This window comes from Barbatula barbatula (genome assembly GCF_947034865.1).
Source record: "Barbatula barbatula genome assembly, chromosome: 15".
NCBI lineage: Eukaryota > Metazoa > Chordata > Actinopteri > Cypriniformes > Nemacheilidae > Barbatula > Barbatula barbatula.
Window position 1 is genome coordinate 18,992,437 of NC_136778.1, and position 24,380 is coordinate 19,016,816.

Here is a 24,380-nt window from a genome sequence, read left to right on the forward strand (position 1 = left end):
AAACTGTTAATTAGTGCTAAGATGACTCTCGCCCATGCTCACAGTGATGTCTAGGTAGGCAGCTCCCTATGATGTTACACAGCCTGTTTGTCTCGTCCAGTGCCACACACAATCGATCTACAGTCAGTCTCGAATGAGAGAGAAAGATGGCTTGACAGAGCTGCTAAAAACTAGGCTACAAAAACTTTTCACTGATCTTTGGGGTAGGAGAGAGGTAAAGTACAGTATGTGTTTATTGATTTATGTTTTAGTAGATTTATGTTATTTGTAAAATCTCCAATTTTCATGTTCCAACTTTTGAAAAATCTTACTTTTTTACTATAATAAATTAAGAATAAAACTGAAAACTTAATTTATATGAGCAGTATAGTATGGACACTAAATAAGTGCTCTTGGATATTAAATTGTTTATTGCCTCGAATTGCAGCGGCACAGTTATTGTACATAATTTGTGGAAACACTTTCCAAGACACATTGAAGATGAACATTCAGTCAGCCATCAGTCGTGAGATATTTATCCCATGTGATGAAAAGTTACTGGTAGCCATTGAGGTAAGAAGAAGAATAAGGAGAAAGGGACTTTCTTTCCTAAAGGCTGGTCGCAAGAAGGACTATCTAACTTTCCTCTGCTTATCAGGTAATGTATCTTTCTATGAAAATGAAACAGTGGATTTCCAGCGGAGGAATCTGAGGTTTTTGCAACGTTGATTTATGTTTTAACTTCTTTTAAGTTAATAACCGCAAACCTGCTGAAGTCCTTATCACTAAAGTTAAAAGGTATCGAGGCTCAAGAGAGTTTTTCAAAAGATCTCAATGGTCTGTGAGGCAGCTTCGTCAGGTCAATGGCGTTAATCCAAATGAGGTGACCATCATTAATTTTCCTTTTACATTAAGAATGTTTTAAAAAAAATTAACTACTCTGAATAATATTTAGGACTCTCCTGAGTTCGACCTTGTGCTTGATCGCACTACTGATCAGTGGGAAGCCAGCTCAGCTGCAGAGAAGTGCATGTTTGTGCAAGTTTTGTACCATGCTTGTAAAAACTACTGGGAGGTAAACCCTGGCCAAAAGAACACAGCTTCCCCGGGAGACCGGAAGATACCTGGGGCTCCAGAGACCAAGAAGAGCCACGGTGAAACACAACGAACAGAATTTGTTAACTGTCAGCCAAAGTTAATGGAAGGTAAGATAGGCTCAGCAAGCACATATATTTATCTCAAGTGGCTGAGAAGAACTCTTAACAAAACAATTCCTTTGCCTTCCGTTTTGCTGTAGATGCTTGCTCTGTTAATATGGTCATCTATCGCTGCATGATATTTTTGAACAGAATGAAGAACAGTATAGTTTCAAACAAAGGCAACTTTAGGGATGAAGGTAAGACGGATTTTATTATGCAAATGTTATAGTGATGTCTAAATTTATTGTTTTTTGCATTTCAAAAAACATATGCCTTTAAAATGTCAATAAAGTGTACATAAAACGTATTTAAAACTGGTTTTGGAACTACAGCATGAACACAAATTAATCATTGCATTATACCTTCATGTACACATACACACAGATTACCAAGGAAACACCGACATATGACTTAGTTTGACTAACACATCATGTCCGGCATCTTTTTACGCCAGGACCACGCCATCTATCAGTTTAAAACAGATTATTGATTTTTTTAAATCTCCAAATCCAGCATTATATCCACTGTTTATATAACATTCATCACTGAAATGCAGTGAGCATGACGCGTGGGTGTGCTTTGTGGCTCGCTGGATGATGCGTGGGCATTCTTTTTCTGGGAGAATTGTCCAATGAGGGACTGAGAACCCTTGTTTGGAAACGGGAGTCCATTTGTGACACCTGTACGAACCCTGGCGGAGTGATTTGAGCAGAGAAATACTTCGTTATACATTCAACTTGTTCAAGTTGTTTAACAGTGTAGAGAAGTCTTAATACCTGAAATAACATAAGCATGTTACCTCCGCTTTAAATTTAGTTCTAAATGTTATGTTGATTATATTTTTTACGACATTTTAGTAGAGTTAAATAGTAATTGCTTCTGAAGCAGTTTTTTCTTCTGGCAAAATTTCCTAGAGGGTTAAAGAATGAAAGAATATATGTGTATTCATATATATCAGTTGTTACACAGTGCTCTAGAGCATTGCATTTGACAGTGTTATGTAGTTTCATTCCTTTCTATCCTTTTATGTTTGTCAGATCACTCACAGGAAAGACGTGTTAGGAGGGCGCTTTGTTGGTCCTGTCGGCGGGTGGTTGTTTTGTAGTCTCGCGGCAGTGGTAGAGAATGGTTCTATTGCAAAGAGAGTTCAGAGGCCACTTTGTTCTGATGAAGATATGCACTGGTACACAAAGACAGGCGTTGAGGGGGGAACGTGATGGGGCAGGAGAGGAGCACAGATTCAGCTGTGTATCATTGTTGTGTAATAAATGGGAGCGATGCCAGGATACCCTGGCAGTGCATCATTCAGTGCTTTGATCTCTTATGTGTCAAGGGTATACAAAAGGAGAAACCTATGTAGAGGGGGAGCTATGCAAAAATACCTACCACAAAAAAAGTTATACGTTTTAAGGTAATTAAAAAAATTAAAAAAATGCGACATCTGTATCAATTTAATGTAAATCAACCGTTATTACATTTACAAAAGTTACTCATTCAGGAGAATATATTACCTGCCTGATTGGATGTGTCAACTCTCCTGAGCATCATTCACGCTGGTCATGGGGCACTCGTTATTGTCAATTCCTGTATTATTATTATTTGAAGCACCTGGACCGGAAGTTCTGCATGTGTGCAATGACGTCGAAATGACGTTATGGTGTATGCCACACAAAAGGTGTTGCCGTAAGAAATTATTGTCCTTGCTATGGGTGCTTCTTAATATACTTTTTTTGTTTCCTCGCTCCTCTGTCCCCCATTCTGTGACTGTGAGGGAATGAGGATTGAGGAGGCTTCCTGAGAAGTTATGAGCGAAGATACACAGGTGTATCCTTTCCGGAAGGGTTTTATCGACTAAACTTGACACATGTATAAATCCCCAGCTTCACGTCATCACATCTTCAAATTGTACTCAATGCTTAATTGTCACATTTATGTGTGTCCATTTTATTGTACATTATACATTTAGTCATTAAGCAGGCGCTTTTATCCAAAGCAACTTACAAAGAGTTGTATTGTAAACGCAAATAGTATATTTAATATTTATGTATAACATATACAGTTGTGTTCAAAAGGATAGCAGTCTGTTTTGAAAAGGCGAGTAAAGCTCAAAATCCTTATAATAACTTTTATTTTAATACACAAATCCATCGGGAACACTGCACATTCTATTCAAAATCAAAACATGAACAAAGAAGTATCAAATTTGTTATTAGTCTACAGAAAGTAATGAAAATGGAATGTTAAGCTGTTCTAAAAAATAGCAGTATCTGCATTTGTCTCTGCAAAGTCAAATATTTACTGTATAAGATGAAAAATTTTGATTAGATTCAACTTTATTGTCATTACACATATACAAGTACAGTGTAACGAAATGTAGTTTCGGTCTAACCAGAAGTGCAATTAGCAAGTGCAGGATATACAGTTAGAATAAATACAGAATACAATATTGATAAAATATTATACAGTTATGAAAATATTTTACAGTAGGTATGTTCTATGAAAATATTACAGTAGGTATGTACTATGAACAATATATACAGATGACTATATACTATGAACATTAACACTATGAACAATAATGTACAGGTGGATATGAGCAGATAATAATTTAGACTAAACAATAGTGCAAGTGATTTAAGTGTGCATAGATTATTGACATTAGCTGTTAAAGTTGCAATGCAAAAGGTGAGTTAATGCAGTTGTTGAAGTAACAGTGCAGTGGATGAGTTAATGCGGTTATTAAAGTTTTGGTGCAGTATAAGAGTTAATAATAGGTTGCAGTCCAGAAGATGAGTTAATGCAGTTATTGAGGTTACAGTGCAATAGATGAGTATATGCAGTTAATAGAGTTACAGTTCAGTAGATAAGTTAGTGCAGTTATGAAAGTGGTCCATTAGTGCAAATGAGCATATTTCAGATGTACAATTGAGCAGTATAGAGTGCAAATGATGCTGTGCGTGTGTAAACAGTCCAGTAGAGCAGATAACATGAAGTACTGGTGTGTACAGCATGCAGCCCTGTAGTGCAATGTAAACAATGTTATAGCAGCTTGGAGTTCAAGGTAAGAGAGGTAGTGGAATCAGTGGGGGGCAGAGTTCAATAATGAATAAAAAAGCAGTTTCTTAGTCTGCTGGTTCTTGTCCGGAGGCACCGGAAGCGCCTACCGGAAGGCAGGAGAGTAAACAGTCTATGAGCGGAGTGAGAGGAGTCCTTGAGAATGCTGCGAGCTCGATGCAGACAGCGTTTCTTCTGGATGTCCTCAATGGGAGAAAGTGTAGTCCATGTGATGCACTGGTCTGTTTTCACCACCCGCTGCAGTGCCTTGCGCTCAGCAACAGAACAGATCCCGTACCAGACTGTGACACAGTTGGTCAGGATGCTCTCTATCGTGCAGCGATATAAGTTCACCAGGATAGTTGAAGACAGTTGGTTCTTCTTCAGTGTCCTCAGAAAGAAGAGACGCTGGTGAGCCTTCTTGACCAGGCATGAGGTGTTGGTGGTCCAGGACAGGTCCTCCGAAATATTTAAAACTGGAAACACGTTCAACAGCCATCCCATTAATGTGGATGGGGTCGTGTGTGCCTCCTTTCGCCTTCCTGAAGTCCACGATGATCTCCTTGGTCTTGGAGGTGTTAAGGAGCAGGTTGTTGTCTGAGCACCATGTGGCCAGGTGCCGGACCTCCTCCCTGTATGCAGTCTCATCGTTGTTGCTGATGAGACCAATCACCGTTGTATCGTCTGCAAACTTGATGAAGGAGTTAGATCCGTTCAGAGGCCTGCAGTCGAGTGTGAAAAGGGAGTAGAGAAAGGGGCTCAGTACGCAGCCCTGTGGTACACCAGTGTTGAGGGTGGTGGTGGTGGAGCAGATGTGGCCTAACCTAACAAGCTGAGGCCTGTTCGTCAGGAAGTCCAAAATCCAACTGCAAGTAGAGTTGTTCATGCCTATGTTTCCAAGTTTGACGATTAGCTTGGAAGGGATGACGGTATTGAAAGCAGAGCTGAAGTCTACAAACAACATGCGTGCGTAAGTGTCCTTATTGTCCAGATGTGTGAGCATAGAGTGCAGCGCCATGGACACTGCATCATCCGTGCTCCTATTGTTGCGATAGGCAAATTGGTATGGGTCCAGTGTGGGTGGTAGGGAGACCTTTAGGTGTGCCAGGACCAGCCGCTCAAAGCACTTCATAACAATGGGTGTGAGTGCTACAGGGCGGTAGTTGTTAAGGCATGTCGGGTTCGAATGTTTTGGGATGGGCACAATGGAGGTGGATTTAAGACATGCTGGAACCACTGCTTGGGCGAGGGACAGGTTGGAGATGTCCGTGAAGACCCCAGCGAGCTGCTCCGCACATGCCTTGAGTACACGACCAGGGATGCCGTCTTGGCCATGCCCTGCCACATGCGTCGAGGGTCAGAATTAGAAAAATGCTCCTCTAGCTTCAGCTTGTAGCGGTGCTTGGCCTTTTTGATGCCCCTCTTCAGATTTGCCCTAGAAGTACTATAGGCCTGTGCATCATCCGATCGGAAGGCAGTGTTGCGTGCTTTCAACAGGAGGCGCACTTCCTTGTTCATCCATGGCTTCTGATTAGGGTACGTGGTGATCTGCTTCTGTGTTGTGACACTATCAATGGTGGAATTTATGTAGTCCAATACAGAGGAGGTGTAACTGTCGATGTCCGTGTGAGAGCCACTGGTGGCCTGAGAAGCAAACATACTCCAGTCTGTGTGTAGAAACCTTTCCTGGAGTGAAAAGTCTGCCCCCGCAAGCCACACCTTGATGGTCTTCACTGATGGCTTCACACGATTAATGAGATTAATGTACTTGGGGTGAGGAACAAAGAAAGGTGATCAGATTGACCCAGGTGGGGGAGGGGGGTCGCGGCGTAAGCTTCAGCCATGTTTGTGTAGACATGTCCAAACTTTGGACATGATCCAAAGTTTTGGATCATTCGGACATGATCCAAAGTTTTTCTTTAACCTAGCTCCTAGACCTCCGCGCTTCCCCAGCCTTTGTTTACGATCTCGACGCCACCGACGAGCACTTTCGCCCGGCCGTGTAGGGTGCGTTGCTTCATTTGTTCTGACGATATCAGGGACGAGTTGAATGTTGCTGATGCAACTTCCGGACATGCGTAAACAGATATCCAAAAGCTCCTGCCGGGTGTACGATGTAAATGCACAACTGTTCTGGACGAAGAGACCCGAGATGAGCAAGAAATACACTATATAAATGCTAAAACTGGAGAGACGCTGAGCCTCGCGATGTTCACGCGCCACCATCTTGGTCTACCTGAATGCTTGAAGATTTAGCGTTCTTGTGAATCACTGAACTAATATTTAGTTGTATTGCCACGGTTTCTGAGAACTGCTTCACATCTGTGTTGCATGGAGTTAACCAACTTCTGGCACCTGTGAAGAGATATTCCAGCCCAGGACTACTGCACTACAGACCATAATTCCTCTGCATTTCTTGGTTGGAATCAGTCACACAGAATTTTTAATGTCACCCCACAAGTTTTCTATTGGATTAAGGTCTGGGGGTTCTGCTGGCCACTTCATAACTTTAATCTTGTTGGTCTGGAACCAAGATGCTGCTCGCTTACTTGTGTGTTGGGGTCATTATCTTGTTGAAACACCCATTTCAAGGGCATTTCCTCTTCGGCATTAGGCAACATGACCTCTTTAAGTATTTGAATGCAAACTGATCCATGATCCCCGGAATCCAATATATCGATCCGATAGCATGGGAACCATCTTGCCTCTGCTGAGGTTAGAGAATGTCCCGAGACTTGGGTGAGTGCCTAGCAAACTGGATCGCGTGGCCGAGACGGATCAGATAAACTAGCGGGGAACTACTTCATTGCCCCTGTGGGAGGAGGTTCTGCGGCGGCAGCACGGCTGTCCCACCAGAGTCAGGGCCCTGGGGGGGCGAGCGGGTCTGCTGACTTACCTGCCTTAAGTCTTTGCTGCCGAACGTACCGTCGCATGGAGAGTGCGGAGTGGCATGTAACAACATCAAATTGAGGCTGTTGCATGCTGTGGGCATCCAGGGAGAAGGAAGCTCTCCTGGAGACCAAGTGGGCACCAGGCCTGAGAAGGGCCTGGCTTGATATGGGACGTGGCAAGGACCGTCCAATGTGGCTTGACAGTGATCGCGTGGCTGGACTGGCGCTTGGGTCTCCCAGGGTGGCTCCTGCCAGCTGCTTCCTGGCAAGGAGTTGATGTCCTCCGTTGAGACCTCCATCCGCGGGAGCCCACCTGAGGAAGGGGCACCTGAGCCGGGGGCGGAGGTACGTGGCTGCTGGGATACAGACGCTGACTGGGACCTTGACACCTTGGTGGGGGCCGGGTCGCGGCGGAGAGGCTGATGGCCTCCTTCTGCTTTTTCGTCGAAAGACTCAAAAGTCTTCGGTGGTATCACCAAGAAGCCCACGCTGTGCGATGGGTGCATCAAGAAAGCGGACTCTCTCGACTCCTCCCATCTGCGCAGGATTGAACCAAAGGTGTTTCTCTTGGACCACAAGTCATGGACATCGTCGGACCCAGTGCGCGCACCGTAACTTCGGTCGCCCCGCAAAGCAAGGTCTGTGGTGGTGCGCAGGCCCTGCCTAACCACTGGGTCCTGCTTTCCATCATCTAACCACTCCAACACCTTAGCCTGGTAGATCTGCAGGATGGCCATGGCGTGAAGGGCGGAGCAGTGTAAGCCCTCGACATCAGCGATGTGGAAGGGAGCCTCGGTCGGTGCCTCCAGGTGGCACGTCTGTGGACGCAAGTGCACTTGTGCCATGAAAGCATGCTCTACCTGGGATAGGTTATCAAGAAACGCACATTTGTTAGTTGAAGTTATTGTTTTACCATATTTGTAACAAGTAGTTTGATTTGAAGGCATAGGCCAGTGAAGCAAGCATGATACCAGATAATGATCCAAAATGTATTTGCCATGACACAGTATTAAATCTAAAGTATGATTACGAAGGTGAGTGGGTCCTGACACATGTTGGCTAACGCCCATGGAGTTTAGAATGTCTTTAAAAGTCATTCCTAAAGCATCTGTATCGTTATCTACATGGATATTAAAGTCAACAACAACAAGAACTCTGCCACCAAATTCTTTAATAAAATCTGCGTGGTGCCCTGGAGGCCTATATATAATAGCCAGAATACATTTTAAAGATGTTTTATCCTTAGTTTTAGGTGTTGATACATAAAGTACCATGACTTCAAAAGAATTGTTTTGAGGATTAGACTTCTGGGAAATGCTAAAAGAGTTATTGTTAAGTGCACCAACTCACCCTCTGCCTTTTAGGCGAGGCTCATGTTTATAATAATAATCTTGGGGGACAGACTCATTTACATTTACATTTAGCAGACGCTTTTATCCAAAGCGACATATATTGCATTATCCTATACATTTTACATAGGTATCTGCAATCCCCTGGGATCGAACCCACAACCTTGCGTTTTTAACGCAATGCTCTTACCATTGAGCTACTTTTAAAGTGATATAATTAGCATGTCTATTTTATGATCTGTTATCATATCGTTAACAAAAAGTGCTTTATTAGAGCGAGATCTAATATTTAGCAACCCAAGTCGTAACAGTTGATTATCTGTATTTTGTTCTTGTTTAATTAGTTTAACTTAGAGTCACAGTCTCTATTTTATGATGTTTGGGAGAAGGGATTATCGCATGTTGTGCATTTTGTGTATTTTACTACGTGAGATGGCAAGCAGACTGTTGGTTATGCCATTCTGTCTGCTTCCTGACCTGGCCCCATTGAGTCAATGTAATACAGTTCGTTGTTGTAGGAAAGAAAGGGGACAGGGTCGGTGTAGGCTGGGAAGCACCACACAACTTTATTTATAGATTTCCTGTTTGGCGCCACTGCGCTCTTAGCAAACAATAACTCAAAACAATCTTGTAGTGACTTGTCGTCTCTCGATGCACTGCGGGACGTCGTCTTAGCAGGAGGCGTGCTGTGAGCGCTCCGCACTATAATCGGGCTTCCCAGCCGGTCTCTCTCAACCTCCTCGTCTGCACGGCTGGCTTTAAACAGTCTCCCCACCAATTACTGAAACGAGACACAGGTGTTCACAATGTGCAATTGACCTACATACACACCGCTTACCTCATCCTTTCATTGCCGACTCCGCTTAACCATGCCCCCCTCCACAGTCAAGTTGTAGCATTAAGACAATGTGGAATATTTCTAGACAGGAGAAAGCACCATCCAAGGAGGGGTGGAGACCATCACTTTTGAACAGGTCAGTTCTGCCCTCAAAACTCTTCCAGTAATAAACTATATCATTCTGCGTCACTGAGTGGGGCAAACCTGTTCGAGACCATAATTGGAATGGTTGAGTGATGTTTTGACCTGCGACTATGCCGTCTCATAGTCACAATGTTTCCCAGCTGCGGGGATCTTCAACAGGAACTGAGCTGTGCACGCTAACATTGCTCTCTTCCAAAGTGTTTTCTATGGTCCTCGTACTATACCCCGATAAAGATTGGATGCAAGACTCTAATTCTGTGATCTTCTCTGTCAGCATAGCTATTTCTCTGCATTTATCGCATTTAAGCCCTCGGTAAACATTTGACATGAGGAGCAAGAAAAATAATAAGAGGAGAAGCCATAACTCACCAGGTTTGAAGAGTAATTCCAATTTTACAAGGTTGCTGGATGAATCGTAGTATATATGTTTAAAAGAGAAACTGTTAGCACACAAGACAACTAGAAGGCAAGATAATATTCAACAGTGTATACAGAAAGCAAGCAAGCTCGTTAATGCTATGCTAACGGCATTGAGTTAACTAATGTAATGGACATTTTCTATCCTTGCTTCATGACATGTTTATCTTGGTTTTTCATTCCTGTTATTCTATCTTTGCTTCATGAAGTGTTTATCTTTGTTTTTGGAGTGTTTATCATGTTTTTCTTTATACGCGTCATACCACTCTGCCTTTGCCCTCGAACAAAGGCCAAGATGTTCTGTTTGGGATAAGGGGCATCACTTGTCATAAACCACCTCGGGATTCTCGCTGGGGGCAAAGGGAGGGGATAGATACATATAATCTGGGTGCAGAACAGGAGAGCGCCATGAGAGCATACTCATTGCTTATGATGCAGATTAAACGTCAATAAAATTCTTTGCAAAGAACCTCGTGCCTCTCTGTGCGTTTGTCTGGGCTGACTCACCTAGTTTAAGGAATAAGAAAATTCCACGACACTATCAATTGTGGTTTAAGATATTCAAGTAAATAACCAGGACAGGGTTATTGAGATATCAGGATAAGTTAGCAACGACATTGATAAATAACGATATATACTACGTATAAAATACACTAGTATTGAAACAAAGTGAAAGTTCAAGTTCAAGTGCAAGTGCAGTGATACAAACAAACTGCCGGAAGCGAAGTCACACACCCAGGTCAAACCAAACGCTCTCCAACACAGGTATCCTCAGTATCATCAAGTCCAGTTCAAGATTAAAATCTTCTGAGATTTCTTTGGTGGCCAACAGGAAACACTGCTATGGAGCTGGAGGAACACAGGATGACTGTGCACATTTTTGGTGCCATGTTATCACCAAGTTGTGTAATTGTTGCACTACAGAGGTGTGCACAGGACAATAGCACACAATACAGACCAGACGTGATCAAAAAAGTTATAAGAAACTTCTATGTGGATGACTGTTTGAAGTCAGCAGCTACTGACCAAAAAGCAGTTGCTCTGATAAATAGTCTAAAGCAGCCTTTCTCAAAATCCGGACCGGGAGGTAATTCGTTCCGGAGCCGCCAAGTGCCAAACAAACACACATGCAGGCGTGAAAACGTAACTGTCCGGGCGTCTCATGTTTTTGCCGTCGTTAGCAGTGTTTACCGACTTCTTCAGCTAAAGCGTGTAGATAAAATGTTGCAGGTATCAGCCCCGCGAGCGCATGGTTTTTACACCAATAAAAATCCCTTAAAAACCATTAAACCATTATAACTTCTTTAATGGTTTCTTTCTTTTTTTCAGCAACCTTGCTAAAAAACAATAGAAACCATTAAAGAACTTGTAATGGTTTTCATTGTTTTATATGGTTTTAAAGGAAACTGTAATGGTGTCTACTGGTATGTGATGAATTCTATTAGTGGGATGGTAAATCCTACTGGAATAATGCCCAAACCACAGTACAAAAATTAATTTTGTATTGTTTAATGGAAAAGGCTATTGGGTTGTAAGAGTAATGGAAACTATTATAAATTATTTAAAAAACGATAGATACCCAACAGAAACCACTGCAGAAATTCTAATGGTATTATGAACCATTAGCTCTATCCATTAAAACCATCAGAAAATGTGTTTTTGTAGTGTTTTGGGCATTGTTCCAAAAGCATTTAACATCCCAACAATATAATCCATCCCATGCAATAACAACCATTACAATTTCCATTAAAAGCAATATTTCTACCATTAAAAACATTTTATCTTATTTAATGGTTTCCATTGTTTTTATCAGCAGGGATTACTTTTGTAATGGTTTCTATTGTTTTTTTCAGCGGGATATATTTTCTAAAAATGTTATTTACATTATGTTGGTTGCCCTGTTGGTAAAAAAACTAATGGACCATGCCCAAACACATAGAAAATGTAAATGGATGGCTGTAATGGCATTTGTTATTGTTATAATGCAAATTGCTATGGTGTCAATCGGGGTTGCACTTTATTTTAGGGTCCAATTCTCGAAATATGTTGCGCAGTAAGAAATCTGGTTTTCAAAAATGAAAAAGAAATAAAATGGAGAGAGCAAAGACAAAAGAAAGGGTGTCAATCTGTTACCCAGTTTTTCACCAAGAAAGGTGGGTAGCATTCAGCCTGAGTGGTATTAACCTGTTGTCCATAGTGAAATAAGCTAGCTAGCTGCAGGCTAGTGTCAGCCTACATTTCATCAACATTTAATCAGGCCAGGGAAACGTTTAGCAAGATATTCATATTAAATAATTGTCCATGGCTATTTTAGCAGACTTAAGAACAGATGAGTCAGCATGCACCCCTGCCTGTCCCAGTGAAGAAGGTGAGCAACATTGTGTTAATGACTTAACATCATTCCAGGGAATCTGTGTGGGGTTCTCTGTCTCTCTTGCTCTTTTTACCATAACAAAAAAGAAAGTGGAATATTCATCAATGACAGAAATGAAACACAAATTATTTTCTCACATAATGACCATTATGACATAAAAAAGAACCTCTTGTCTGTATTAGATGCATTTAGAATATTAATAGTTATTATTAATAGTATTAATAATATATTAATAGTTAAATGACATCTATAGATAAAGATGTCACCGGGTGAACAGACCGGGAACCAAAGGGATTTCGACTCGTTGCTAGGGGGAAGAAATGCCGGTGTGACACCGGGCCGGCTCTGTGTTTACACATTCTGGCTGCCGACTATAATGAGTGCCAGCTGAAGCCAATGATTAGCGCTTCATTGAAGCACATGCCCGGACAAAAGAGAGTATAAAGAGACAGGCTGAAAGCATGGTAAGCAGGAAGGTGGAAGAGAATGTTTGGGCAATTGTGAAGCGCTGCAGGAGTACTCGAGTGGATTATAGTATTATTATAGTAGCGGCAGTGAGTGGCGAGTGAGGAACAGTAACTGTACCAGCTGGGGAGATCATTGAGTTCGGGTTTATCTTCTGAAACCACTATCCTTTGGATCATCCACCCTATGAAGAGGAGAGAAACGAGTTGATTAATCGCTGTAAAGACAGTGTGTCTGAAAGAGTGAAACCAACACGTGTGAGGATTTACCAGAGTGATTTATGCACAAGTGTGGTGAGATCAAACAACTGTGTTTTCTCTGAGTCTCAGCTGGATGAAACTGGTCCATGACTTTGAAGATGCTTTCGAATTGAATTGTCCCCGTAGTTGTTTCCAGGTCCCTAAAGATCGTGTGCATGATGTAGAGGAGGAAGGAAAACTCAACGCACCGTTGTTGCCACAAGTCACGAGCACTGTATCCCACATCAACGAAAGTCCAGCCTAACCATTTCTTCTGACGATGCCGTTCCATTACACCCAGAACGAGAGCGAAGGCTGGTAAAGTACCCCGTTTTCTGTCTCACCTACTACTGTCCGCCTCACTATTGAATTGTTCGTCCCTTGCAGGGAGCAAAGAGGGAGCTATTGCAAAGAGTTGAATGGTGGCTCTGCGAGCACGTCAATGAATCCGAGCCCGGAAGCTGCCTGCCCCACGAGTTATTCCACAAGTCTGACGACGAGGGAAGTCCCGGTCTGTCCCACGAGCCTACCTAGAGAGGAATATACTTACCTGAAGAACGGAAAAGTACCTACTGGCACCCCCCCTTCCTCACTTCATCAACGCTACAGCCACAGGTCCACCTAGAGAGGAATATACTTACCTGAAGGACGGAAAAGTACCTACCAGCACCCCCCCTTCTTCATTGCGTCCATGCTTCAGCCATGAGCATCCCCACCCTTGCTTTTTATCCCTTTTTAGCTTAATAAAAACTTACCTTTTAAACTCATCCTTGTTGTCCGCCTCTTGGTGTTTTCTGGTGTCTGCTCCTCCGGAGTGTGGTAAATAACCCTTGGCCCTGTCACCGGGTGACATAACTTTTGGCGTAGTCGGCAGGGTTACCACTCGGGGTTGAGCGGCCAGAGGACCCAGGATGGCGGATGATGATTTGCCAGCCGCCCGGCAGCCGATGGCATCTATATTTATGGGAGCCCCGTGGGCTCAGAAGTACGGTGGGCCCGGCTCAGAGTTGAGCTTGACAGACTGGAGAGCGCAAGTGGAGTACCTGGCCGGACTGCAAGGGCTCCGAGAAGCCCAGAGGATACAGTTTGTGCTGAATTCACTCGAGGGGGAGGCGAAGAGAGAAGTTCGAGCAGCACCTGATGCCGTCCGAGCCACTACACAAGCGATCTTTGAGTTCTTATCCAGTCAGTATGGTGATTCCACTCCCGTGGCAGTGTTGCGGGCTCAATTCTTTAACTGTAAGCAGGGACCTGGGCAGACCCTGCGAGCATTCGCTCTGCGACTACGAGAACAGTTCTCCAGGTTGAAGAGTCGGGAGCACCATGGTCTAGGAGATGAAGAGACGTTATTAAGAGACCAGTTCCTGTTGGGGTTACGAGAATGTCCAGTGCGACAGAGTCTGAGATTACAGCTTCGACGGGACGCTGCCCTGACTTTCGAAGATCTACGTAAAGAGGCCCTAGCCCTGGAACAGGATCACAACCAGACCGTGGAGTCGCCGGTGCGTATGGCTGCAAGTGGTACTAGTGCCCCAGTACTGCCTGAACCGACGGATTGGAAACAGGCCTTACGTGCAGAGTTGAAGAAGGATGTTTGAGAAGAAATGGCTGAGTTCTCGAAGACTATTCTGGGAGAGTTCCGTCGTGGACGCCCAGAGCCCCCGCCTTTGCCCCGAGACCGGTCGTATTCTGACGGGGGAGGGATCCGGGAAGACGTACCGGCCGACAATTCAGTTCCAGGTTCCAGTGGGATGGGCAAGGGCGCCCGATCTGTAACAACTGTGGAGAGCCAGGACACTACAGCCGCCAATGCGGCCCCCGACGTAACTCACAGGGGGGTTTTTAGGACGACCGGCCACTGTGGGTCAAGTGGTCGGAAACCCCCGTATGGACCCCTTTGTAAGCTCAGCCCCACGAGACGGCCTGGTGGACGTTGCCCCCTCGTGGAGATTAAAGTCAATGGAGTTACTGTTCGGTGCCTGGTAGACACAGGATCCCAGGTCACCATGTTTGCCCAGAGTCTGTCCAAAGATCTGTTCGATGCCCATCACTTACGTGAAGTTGAAGTCCCCTGGCTCACCCTGCGAGGAGCAAATGGCCTGAACATCCCCTATATCGGATACCAGGTGACCGTCTTGGAGATCCATGGCACCACGATGCCACAGAAGGGGGTGGTGATTGTGCGGGACTCCTGTCTAGGGGAACATCGAGCCTTATTGGGGATGAACGTAATCATGGACTGTTGGGAAGAGCTGTTTTGGGCGGGTCCCCTTCGTTCCACTTCTGTAACCAAGAAGCGAGAGTGGGAACGTGTCATCACCGACTGTCGACGAGTACAGGTCGCCAGCTCCCAACAGGATCAGGAAGACGTTGGCCGAGTGGCATGTCGATACGCTGTCTCCATTCCTGCCCGGAGCGAGGCTGTGGTCTGGGTCCGTCTTCCTGAGCGGGCCTATGGTCTTGAGGAGTGTGTCCTTGTCGAGCCCCACTGGGAGTGTCAGGCCGTCGAAGTTGCTCAGGGGTTAACAGTAGCCCGTCGGGGCCGAATTGCAGTAAAAGTGAGAAACACGAACACTTACCCTGTCCAACTTTATCGTCACCAACGGTTGACCCGTATCATGCCAGTGAGTTCCCATCAGGTGAGGGAGGAGCAGGAGGTTCGCTTCTGCCAAGTGAGCGCAACGGTGGTCGAGGTCGGTCTGGCAGGGGAGGAATCTGTTCATGGTCCCGCTGCACACAGCATGCCGACACATTTGCGGAGTGAGTCCCTGCAGGGGGAGGGCCTACAAGAAGAACAAACCCACCAACTTCAGAGCTTGTTGGCCAAGTGGCAACACGTCTTCTCTACCCACGATGAGGACTATGGGTGCACCGACATCGTCAAGCACGTTATACCTACCGGAGACGCTCCACCCAGTCGAGAGCGGTACCGTCCGGTACCCCCGACTTTATACTCTGAGGTTCGTGCCTTACTAAAGGGGATGCTGGGACGTGGAGTCATTCGGGAGAGCAGCAGTCCATGGGCTGCCCCAATTGTCCTGGTCTGAAAGAAGACGGGCTCTTGGAGATTTTGCGTGGATTATCGCAAACTGAACTTTCCCCCTGCCCCGGATCGAGGTTCCCTTACAGGACTGACCAATGCCGCCTGGTATTCCACCCTTGACTTGGCGAGTGGCTACTGGCAGGTGCAGGTGGAGGAGCAAGACCGAGAGAAGACCGCCTTCACCACCCCTTTTGGCCTGTTTGAGTGGGATCGCATGCCCTTCAGACTCTGCAACGCCCCTGCGACCTTCCAGAGGCTGATGCAGCGATGTCTGGGGGGACAGCTGATGGACTCCACCCTGGTATACTTAGATGATGTGATCGTCTATTCCCCCGACTTTGACTCTCACCTGTTAAATCTGGAGCAAGTCTTCCGGGCTATGGAGCGGTACGGACTGAAGCTCCAGCCAGGGAAATGCCAGTTCCTTAAGAGGGAGGTCCAGTTCTTGGGGCATCGAGTTAGCGCTGCAGGAGTGGCTGTTGACCCGGAGAAGGTGTCCGCAGTTCAGGGCTGGGTTCCAACAAAATCTGTCAGGCAGGTGCAGTCTTTCCTGGGATTTGTCGGCTACTACAGACGCTTCATAAAAGACTTTTCAAAAATTGCGAAGCCCATGAAACCAGCTGCTGGCCGGATCCGGTTCTTCACGAAGCCGGAGTTCCCCCACATTACTTGGGGCCCAGAGTGTGAGACCGCCTTTCAGAGGCTAAAACAGGAGTTGCTGTGGGCCCCCATTCTGGCTTACGCTGATTTCACCCGACCCTTTGTACTTTACACCGACGCTAGCAACAGCGGACTGGGAGCCATACTGGCCCAGGGACAGGACGGAACCGAGAGTGTCATTGCCTACGCCAGTCGGAGTCTTCACCCAGCAGAGCGGAAAGACGCCAACTCTTTTAAAATCGAGCTGCTGGCCCTGAAGTGGGCTTTGTGTGAGAAGTTTAAGGACTACTTGTGGGGAGCTGAAGTGTTGGTGGTGACCGACAACAGCCCATTGGTCCACCTCCAAACCACAAAGCTAGGGGCGGTGGAGCAGAGGTGGGTGGCCCAGCTCTCCAATTTCAACTATCAGCTGCAGTATCGACCAGGCCGTGAACACAAATGCTGATGTTCTGTCACGATTACCACCGGCAGGGTGGAGGAAGGGCTGATGGTAGGGATAGTGGAGGTACCTGGAATACGATCGGAGGGAGTATCGGCAAGTTGGGGATGGGACCCCCACCGATGGAGAGAGCGGCAGGAACAGGATGCAGGGTGGGGGATACCCTGCGGACTTACCTGGAGTGGGACAAACTCCCTGGGATGGATGAACGACGGGGACAGCCTGTGGGATTGAAGAAGCTTCTGGGACACTGGAAGCGACTAAAGTTGTGGGAGGGAGTGATCTGTAGGTCTGTCTTGGACTCGAGGACCCACGAGATTGTATACCAGGGGGTGGTGCCTGAAGCCCAAATTCAGCCGTTGCTCCAGGCCTTCCACGATCGGCTAGGACATCAGGGTCAAGAACGGACGGTATCACTGCTGCGCCGGCACTTTTTCTGGAGCGGGATGGAAGAATCGGTGGGGAGGCACGTGCAAGGATGCCCCCGCTGTGTGTTGTTTAAGTCCCGAAACGTGAGGGCCCCCATGGTTCCGGTGAGGCCCAGAGCCCCATTGCATATGGTCCCGGTCTGTCCCACGAGCCTACATAGAGAGGAATATAATTACCTGAAGAACGGAAAAGTACCTACCGGCACCCCCCCTTCCTCACTTCATCAACGCTACAGCCGCAGGCCCACCTAGAGAGGAATATACTTACCTGAAGGACGGAAAAGTACCTACCAGCACCCCCCTTCTTCATTGCGTCCATGCTACAGCCACGAGCATCCCCATCCCTTGCTTTTTATCCCTTTTTAGCTTAATAAAAACTTACCTTTTAAACTCATCCTTGTTGTCCGCCTCTTGGTGTTTTCTGGTGTCTGCTCCTCCGGAGTGTGGTAAATAACCCTTATTGGCCCTGTCACCGGGTGACACAGACCTTATTCCCATCATGAAGTCTAATTTATTTGAGAAGCTTGCACGCACACACACACACACACACACACACACACACACAAACAAATCTATCATATCTAATGTATGTAATCAAGTGATTATAATACAGAACTATAGATACAATGTTAACTTACCTTTTAATTTGATGTCACTGGTACTGTTAGTTTTGTTATGACCATATTCCAAACCTAGAAAAACCAATGATTTAGTGATCACTTGATCTGTTTTGTAGCACTATAATAACCCTGATGTGGAAATTCCATTTTGCACGTCAACTTTATTTTGTTGTTGTCATATATGTGCAGGCCCAAAATTCCCGGCGATGCCCCTGGGTTTAGGTATTGGGTAGTATTAGGGATGTAGAATATAGTCATGCAGAATATGTGTTTTGTAAGTACTAATAAACAGCCAATATTCTAATAATATGCACGCTCATAAGCAAAAAAAAAATGACTTCTGGAGAATTTCAAGAGATAATTGCCAGCAGATAAAACCTGTGATTTAGAGAAAGTATATTATGATAGCACATAAACTTGCATAATGTCACTATGGGCTATTGACAGTTCACAGCTGCTCACCACAACCTGCTCACTATCTTAGCCTGCCCAACCCACCCCGTTCTCTTTTTCCAAAACTGTCCACACAAGTTGCATTTTACAAAATTATTGTGAAGTAGACTTGACTTGTAAGAGGGAGGTTTCATAACCAAGTTTTGTTTTTTTTCTCCAGCACAAGATGTAAAACCATCTACGAGCAGCCCCTCCCCTCCTGTCGTACGGAAGATGGGAAATGTGATGCGGAGGGCTAGTCAGGTTCTGAGTGAGCACGATAAGACCAGCCATCTGTTCCATGGGGCCAAATAGTTTGGAGAAGCTGCTCAGAAGGTTAGCTCTTTAGAGGGTCTAATGATTATTTTGTCTAGTTTGGCATAATTATTTCTTTAGTTTGACCAACGGACCCTTCGCCAGGAGTTTGATTGACATTTCGTCCAATCAAACAAACACAGATTAGTTAAACTGCCTAAAAAGTGCACTGTGCAATTTTAAAAAGTCTTTCACAATTGTTGCTTGTCTTCACACTGTAATTCCACGTTTTTTTCACAGTAATGTTAAATAGGATGACAACAGAGGTGGCTCTAGGGGTGGGATACCACTCCTAAAGGAATGGTTCACAATAAAATTAAAACTTTCTGAAAATGTACCTGTCATCCAGGACATCATTGAAGAAAAACAATTTCTTAAGTTGCAAAGAAATGAAGGTTTATGAGGAAAACATTCCAGGATTTTTCTCTGTATAATATACTTCGGGATCAGTTGGTTAAATGTCTAATATTCAGTTTTAACTCAAAATCAAAAGGTTCTACATGACACCAGCCAATGAATAAGTGTGTTGTTTACCAATACAATTAGTCATTTTCTAAGAAAAATTTGAAATCATATACTTTGCATTACCTCTGTGATGCGCATCCACGACTTAAAAATGAAATCACATTGGAAAGGTTGCGTGTTAATGTATGCGGAAGTACCTACCCAGTGTTTGTAAATTTAACGTAAGAAGACAAAGATAAATGTCCTTTACCAGGTCTTTAAACATTCGATTTGTAAACGAATTGTGTTAATTTAATTCCAAATCACTTTCACATTCTGAATTTATACTTTAAATTCATATTAAAAGACAGACCTTGTTGTTATTACACGCCATTTTTCCAGAAATTATTATTTCACAGAAAGCACTGGAAGCACTTCGGCTGATGCGAAAGGTCAATTGGGTCATAAATAAAAACGTTTTTTTCTTGCGAATAACATTTTCATAAAAATTATTCATAGTGAAGAGAAGCATGTCAAGTTGTAGTAAAAAAATCAATAAAGTGTGATAATCATTTTAAAATGTCTTTCTTTCTCCCAGCTGGCTCTGAAGCAGATTCAGAGGTGTGGACAGCTTGCCAATAAACATTTTAAATTGCTTATAATCATCTGGAATTTCTTTAGATGGCTTTAAAATGTCAGATTTTTCACATCCCGCACTTTTTTTTGTAAGCCATCCTTCAATGAAAAGTAGTTTTATAGATTATTTTTTACCACCGGATGCAATAATAAAGCAATTGTGAAGGATCTCACGGTTTTTAGCCTAAAATTTTATGAGATTACACAACGCAGACGTTAATCTTAAATGTTAAAATTATATAACAAGCAGGTCGCTGATCCTCATGTACTGATAATAGACCAATGGTCTTTCTTCTTTTGCAGGTAATCTCCTTTAAATCTAAGTGCACAGCAGAATGAACAGAGAGAAATAAGTGTACCAGTGAGACCTGTTACTTCCTTTTGTATTGCAGGCTGAGGTCAATTAATGTTTGTTTTTGTGGAAAGTGTATTATAATATTACTATACTATATACTATATACTATACTATACTATACTATACTCTTCTCCCAGTTCCATTGAAACTAAGCACTGTTTAACTGCTTTGGAACAGAAGCAAAATCATATTTGTGGTTTGGGTCTGGAAGATAATAGTTGCTTCTGAATTTACGCTTAAGAAATAATTAATCACAAATAGTTATGAACAAAACAGACTCTGTAACAGCTGTACCTCTCCCATTTAATATTTAGCTGTTTTACCCATGAGTCTGCTTAAATTGGTGATCTAGCAGGTTGTAGGAGACCTGACAACTACTAAATGCTCATTTTGAATGTTTATGTATTTAGATGTCTTTGTAAATCAAATTCTTGTTCTGTCAATATTGTCAAAGCATCTTTGTATCTAATTATGTGACAATTTTAGGAGGCATTGTTTGTAATTGTAGCAGATGCATGAATCTTTTAAAGATAAAAGACAAGAGGTTGTTTTTTATGCTTTGATTCGGATACCCTGTTTGGTGTTTACATGTTCTGTGCAACTTTCTTTTTCCATAGTTCTCCTTCCATGTTGCCTTTATGTTGCTTTCATGTATATTTCTTAATACATTTGTATGTAATTAAATTATTTACCTCTTTGTATGTAACTTGTCTTGTGACACTGATTTAGTGAAACCCCCACATTTAATAAATACATAAATCAGGATACAATGTTTGCCTATTTTTGCATGCTTATTGCCAGAATTTGAGGTTAATAGCAATTCTGGGTGTCAAAGAACTTTGTAAAGGTTTCGACTGAAAACATTTCAGATGAATTTGGTTAAAAATGTCTATTTTAAAATCATGGAAAATGCTATTATTTTTTCCATGCTCCTACTACTACCTTACTTAGTCTGGAGAAGCATTTCACTCCATACACACACACATACATGTCTACCTTACAAAGAGGGGACTGTCGCTGTGCACTGCCCGAGAACATTTTTAAAGAAACAAAAGTGACATAGTGCTAATGGTAGAAAAAGAACCAAGGATAACTGCCAAACATATACAAGCTGAACTCCAAGCTGAAGGTACAAACGTTTCTGATCGCACCATCCGTTGCTTTTTGAGCAAAACTGGGCTATAAGCAAAACATATAAGGTTATGTAAGTCAAAACACAGGTCAAATATCAGACAGACTATAAATTCCTATATGCAGTGTTAATTAAATAAAACTGTTAAATTCTAGCAGCCCCCCCGGCCAGGCAAACAATGCAAAACAGTATGCAAACGGTGGCGAGGAACCCAAAACTCCATTGGAGGAGAAATAAAAACCTCAGAGGGAAACCAGGCCTATCCAGGGGATTCCATTTCCGCTCTGGCAAAAGCTGCAGCCTTTGCACAAGCTCGACAGTGCTTGCACAAGGCAAAATAAAAAAATTATTAGATTTAAGATTATCATTAATCATTTTGTAGAGTCGCCACGTCCTTTGTCCAGATCTATCATCACAGCACTTGTCAGGTCTGGGCATGGACTGCATCCTGCTCGCTCTGGTAACCTTGGACTGCGTCCTGCCCGCTCTAGTAACCTTGGAACAATGAGACTGGCTGAGAGTAGAGTACTGTTCTACATTTACATTTAGCATTTAGCATTTTTATCCAAAGCGACTTACAGATGAGGAAACATTGGAAGCAATTATAACAACATAACTCTTTGATGCAACAAATGCATCAGTTGTTATTGGAAGTGTTCCTGGTTCCGGTTGATCTAACTAGTGCAGCCTAGATCTTTGAAATATATATATTATGATAGCGTAGTGTATGCAAGATTTAAAAGATGCGTCTTTAGTCTAGATTTAAACTGACAGAGTGTGTCTGCCTCCCGGACAGTGCAGGGAAGACTGTTCCAAAGTTTAGGCGCTAGATAGGAAAAGGATCTGCCGCCTGCACTTGATTTTGAAATTCTAGGTATTACCAACTGACCTGACGCCTGAGAGCGTAGTGCACGTGATGGACTGTAATACGTGAGAAGTTTTCTCAAGTAGTGAGGAGCTAAACCATGCAGGGCTTTATAGGTAATAAGCAAGATTTTAAAGTTAATGCGACGCTTTATAGGTAACCAGTGCAAGGTTGACAGAACCGTGCTAATATAGTCATACTTTTGTGTACGTGTAAGAACTCGAGCTGCCGCATTTTGGACCAGTTGGAGTTTTTGTAATAGGCCTGCAGGGCAACCACCTAATAGTGCATTAAAGTAATATAGTCTTGATGTCATAAAGGCATGAATAAGCTTCTCTGCATCTGATGGCGACATCATATGACGTAGTTTAGATATATTTTTAAGATCGAAAAACGCAATTTTACAGGTGTTGGCGACCTGGTTCTCAAATGACAGAGTACTATCGAATATAAAGCCAAGATTCTTAGCTGAAGATGAGGGTTTTATGGAACATCCATCAATATTTAAGCAGTATTCTTGGTTGTTACGTAGGGCGGTTTTCGGTCCGATAAGTAACACTTCAGTTTTGTCCGAGTTCAGTAATAAAAAATTGCTACTCATCCACTTTTTTATATCGACTATGCATTCCACTATTTAATGGAATTGCTGTGTTTCATGAAGCTTCGAGGAAATATAAAGTTGTGTATCATCAGCATAACAGTGAAAGTTTACTCCGTGTCGCTTTATTATATCTCCTAGAGGTAGCATGTTTAATGCGAAGAGCATAGGCCCTAAGACTGAGCCCTGTGGTACACCGTACTGGACTTGCGATTTGCGTGATACCTCATTATTTATTGCTACATATTGAAAACGGTTGCATAAATAAGATCTAAGCCATTTCAAAGCTATTTCCTTAATACACACATCATTTTCGAGTCTATGTAGGAGTGTACTGTTGTCAATGGTGTCGAATGCAGAACTAAGATCTAGCAGCACCAATAAGGAGATACAACCTCGGTCAGACGCCATAAGCAGATCATTTGTAACTCTAATCCGAGCAGTCTCTGTACTGTGATGTGCTCTAAATCCAGACTGGAAATCTTCATTAATCTCATTCCTTTGGAGGAAGGAACATATTTGAGTTGAGACTACTTTTTCCAGAACTTTAGATGAGAAAGGTAGATTCAAAATAGGTTTGTAGTTAACTACTTCTCCAGGGTCGAGATGTTTTTTTTTTACAAGGGGCCTTATAAGAGCCACCTTATATACTTTAGGCACATGTCCTAATGTCAGAGATGAGTTAATAATGCTGAGTAGAGGATCTATAATTTCTGGGAGCATCTCTTTCAGTAGATTTGTAGGTATAGGGTCTAACATGCATGCAGTGGATTTAGATAATCTAATGATTTTAGAGAGTTCATTGTGATCTATAGTAGAAAATAATAGTAGATAGTAGAAGAGGTGCTGTAGTTAGTCGTTTGTTCAGCGGGTTTCACTTCTGGTTGCATAGTTATCATTTTTTTCTCGAATATCTTGGATTTTATTTGTGAAATAGTTCAAAAAATCATCACTGCTATGCTGGTATACAGAATCAGAAGTCGCTGACGATTTATTTTTGGTTAATTTAGCCACTGTATCAAATAAAAACCTAGGGTTATGCTGGTTTTCTTCTATTAGTGATGAAAGGTAGGCGGATCTAGACGTTTATAGGGCTTTCCTGTATTTTTAATACTATTCTTCCAGGCAGTACAAAATACCTCTAATTTAGTTTTCTTAAAGTTGCGCTCCATTTTCCGTGCCGCTTTCTTTAGAGCCTGAGTGTGTTCATTATTCCACGGTGTCGGTCTGTCATTTTCTTTAAGCGCAGAGGAGCAACTATGTCTAGCGTTTCCGACCTTTGAGAGGTTTACGCCTTATTTTATGTTTGCTAATCCGGGGGACAGACACAGTCTCTATTTTATGATATTTGGGAGAAAGGATTATCGCATGTTGTGCATTTTGTGTGTTCTGCGACATGAAATGGTCCATGTTTACATTATAGTACAAAATTATTCCTAGAATTTTACCTTTTGTGTAGATGAT

The 24,380-nt window shown here is 43.3% G+C and overlaps 1 protein-coding gene across 2 annotated transcripts; it reads left to right on the forward strand.

Annotated features, from left to right (window-relative positions):
- Positions 1 to 104: 104 nt before the first annotated feature.
- On the forward strand, positions 105 to 21,089 carry stxbp6l (syntaxin binding protein 6 (amisyn), like). Of its 2 annotated transcripts, XM_079473990.1 has the most exons (8): positions 105 to 214; positions 428 to 637; positions 732 to 862; positions 935 to 1,184; positions 1,277 to 1,375; positions 18,753 to 18,907; positions 19,929 to 19,951; positions 20,270 to 21,085. In XM_079473990.1, the coding sequence occupies exons 2-6, from the start codon at positions 481 to 483 to the stop codon at positions 18,884 to 18,886; spliced, it is 771 nt and encodes a 256-aa protein (XP_079330116.1). In that variant the 5' UTR covers positions 105 to 214; positions 428 to 480; the 3' UTR covers positions 18,887 to 18,907; positions 19,929 to 19,951; positions 20,270 to 21,085. The 2 variants fall into 2 exon arrangements, with proteins under 2 accessions (XP_079330116.1, XP_079330115.1); XM_079473989.1 differs by lacking the exon at positions 19,929 to 19,951 and having other exon boundaries at positions 20,270 to 21,089.
- The last annotated feature ends 3,291 nt before the right edge of the window (positions 21,090 to 24,380 follow it).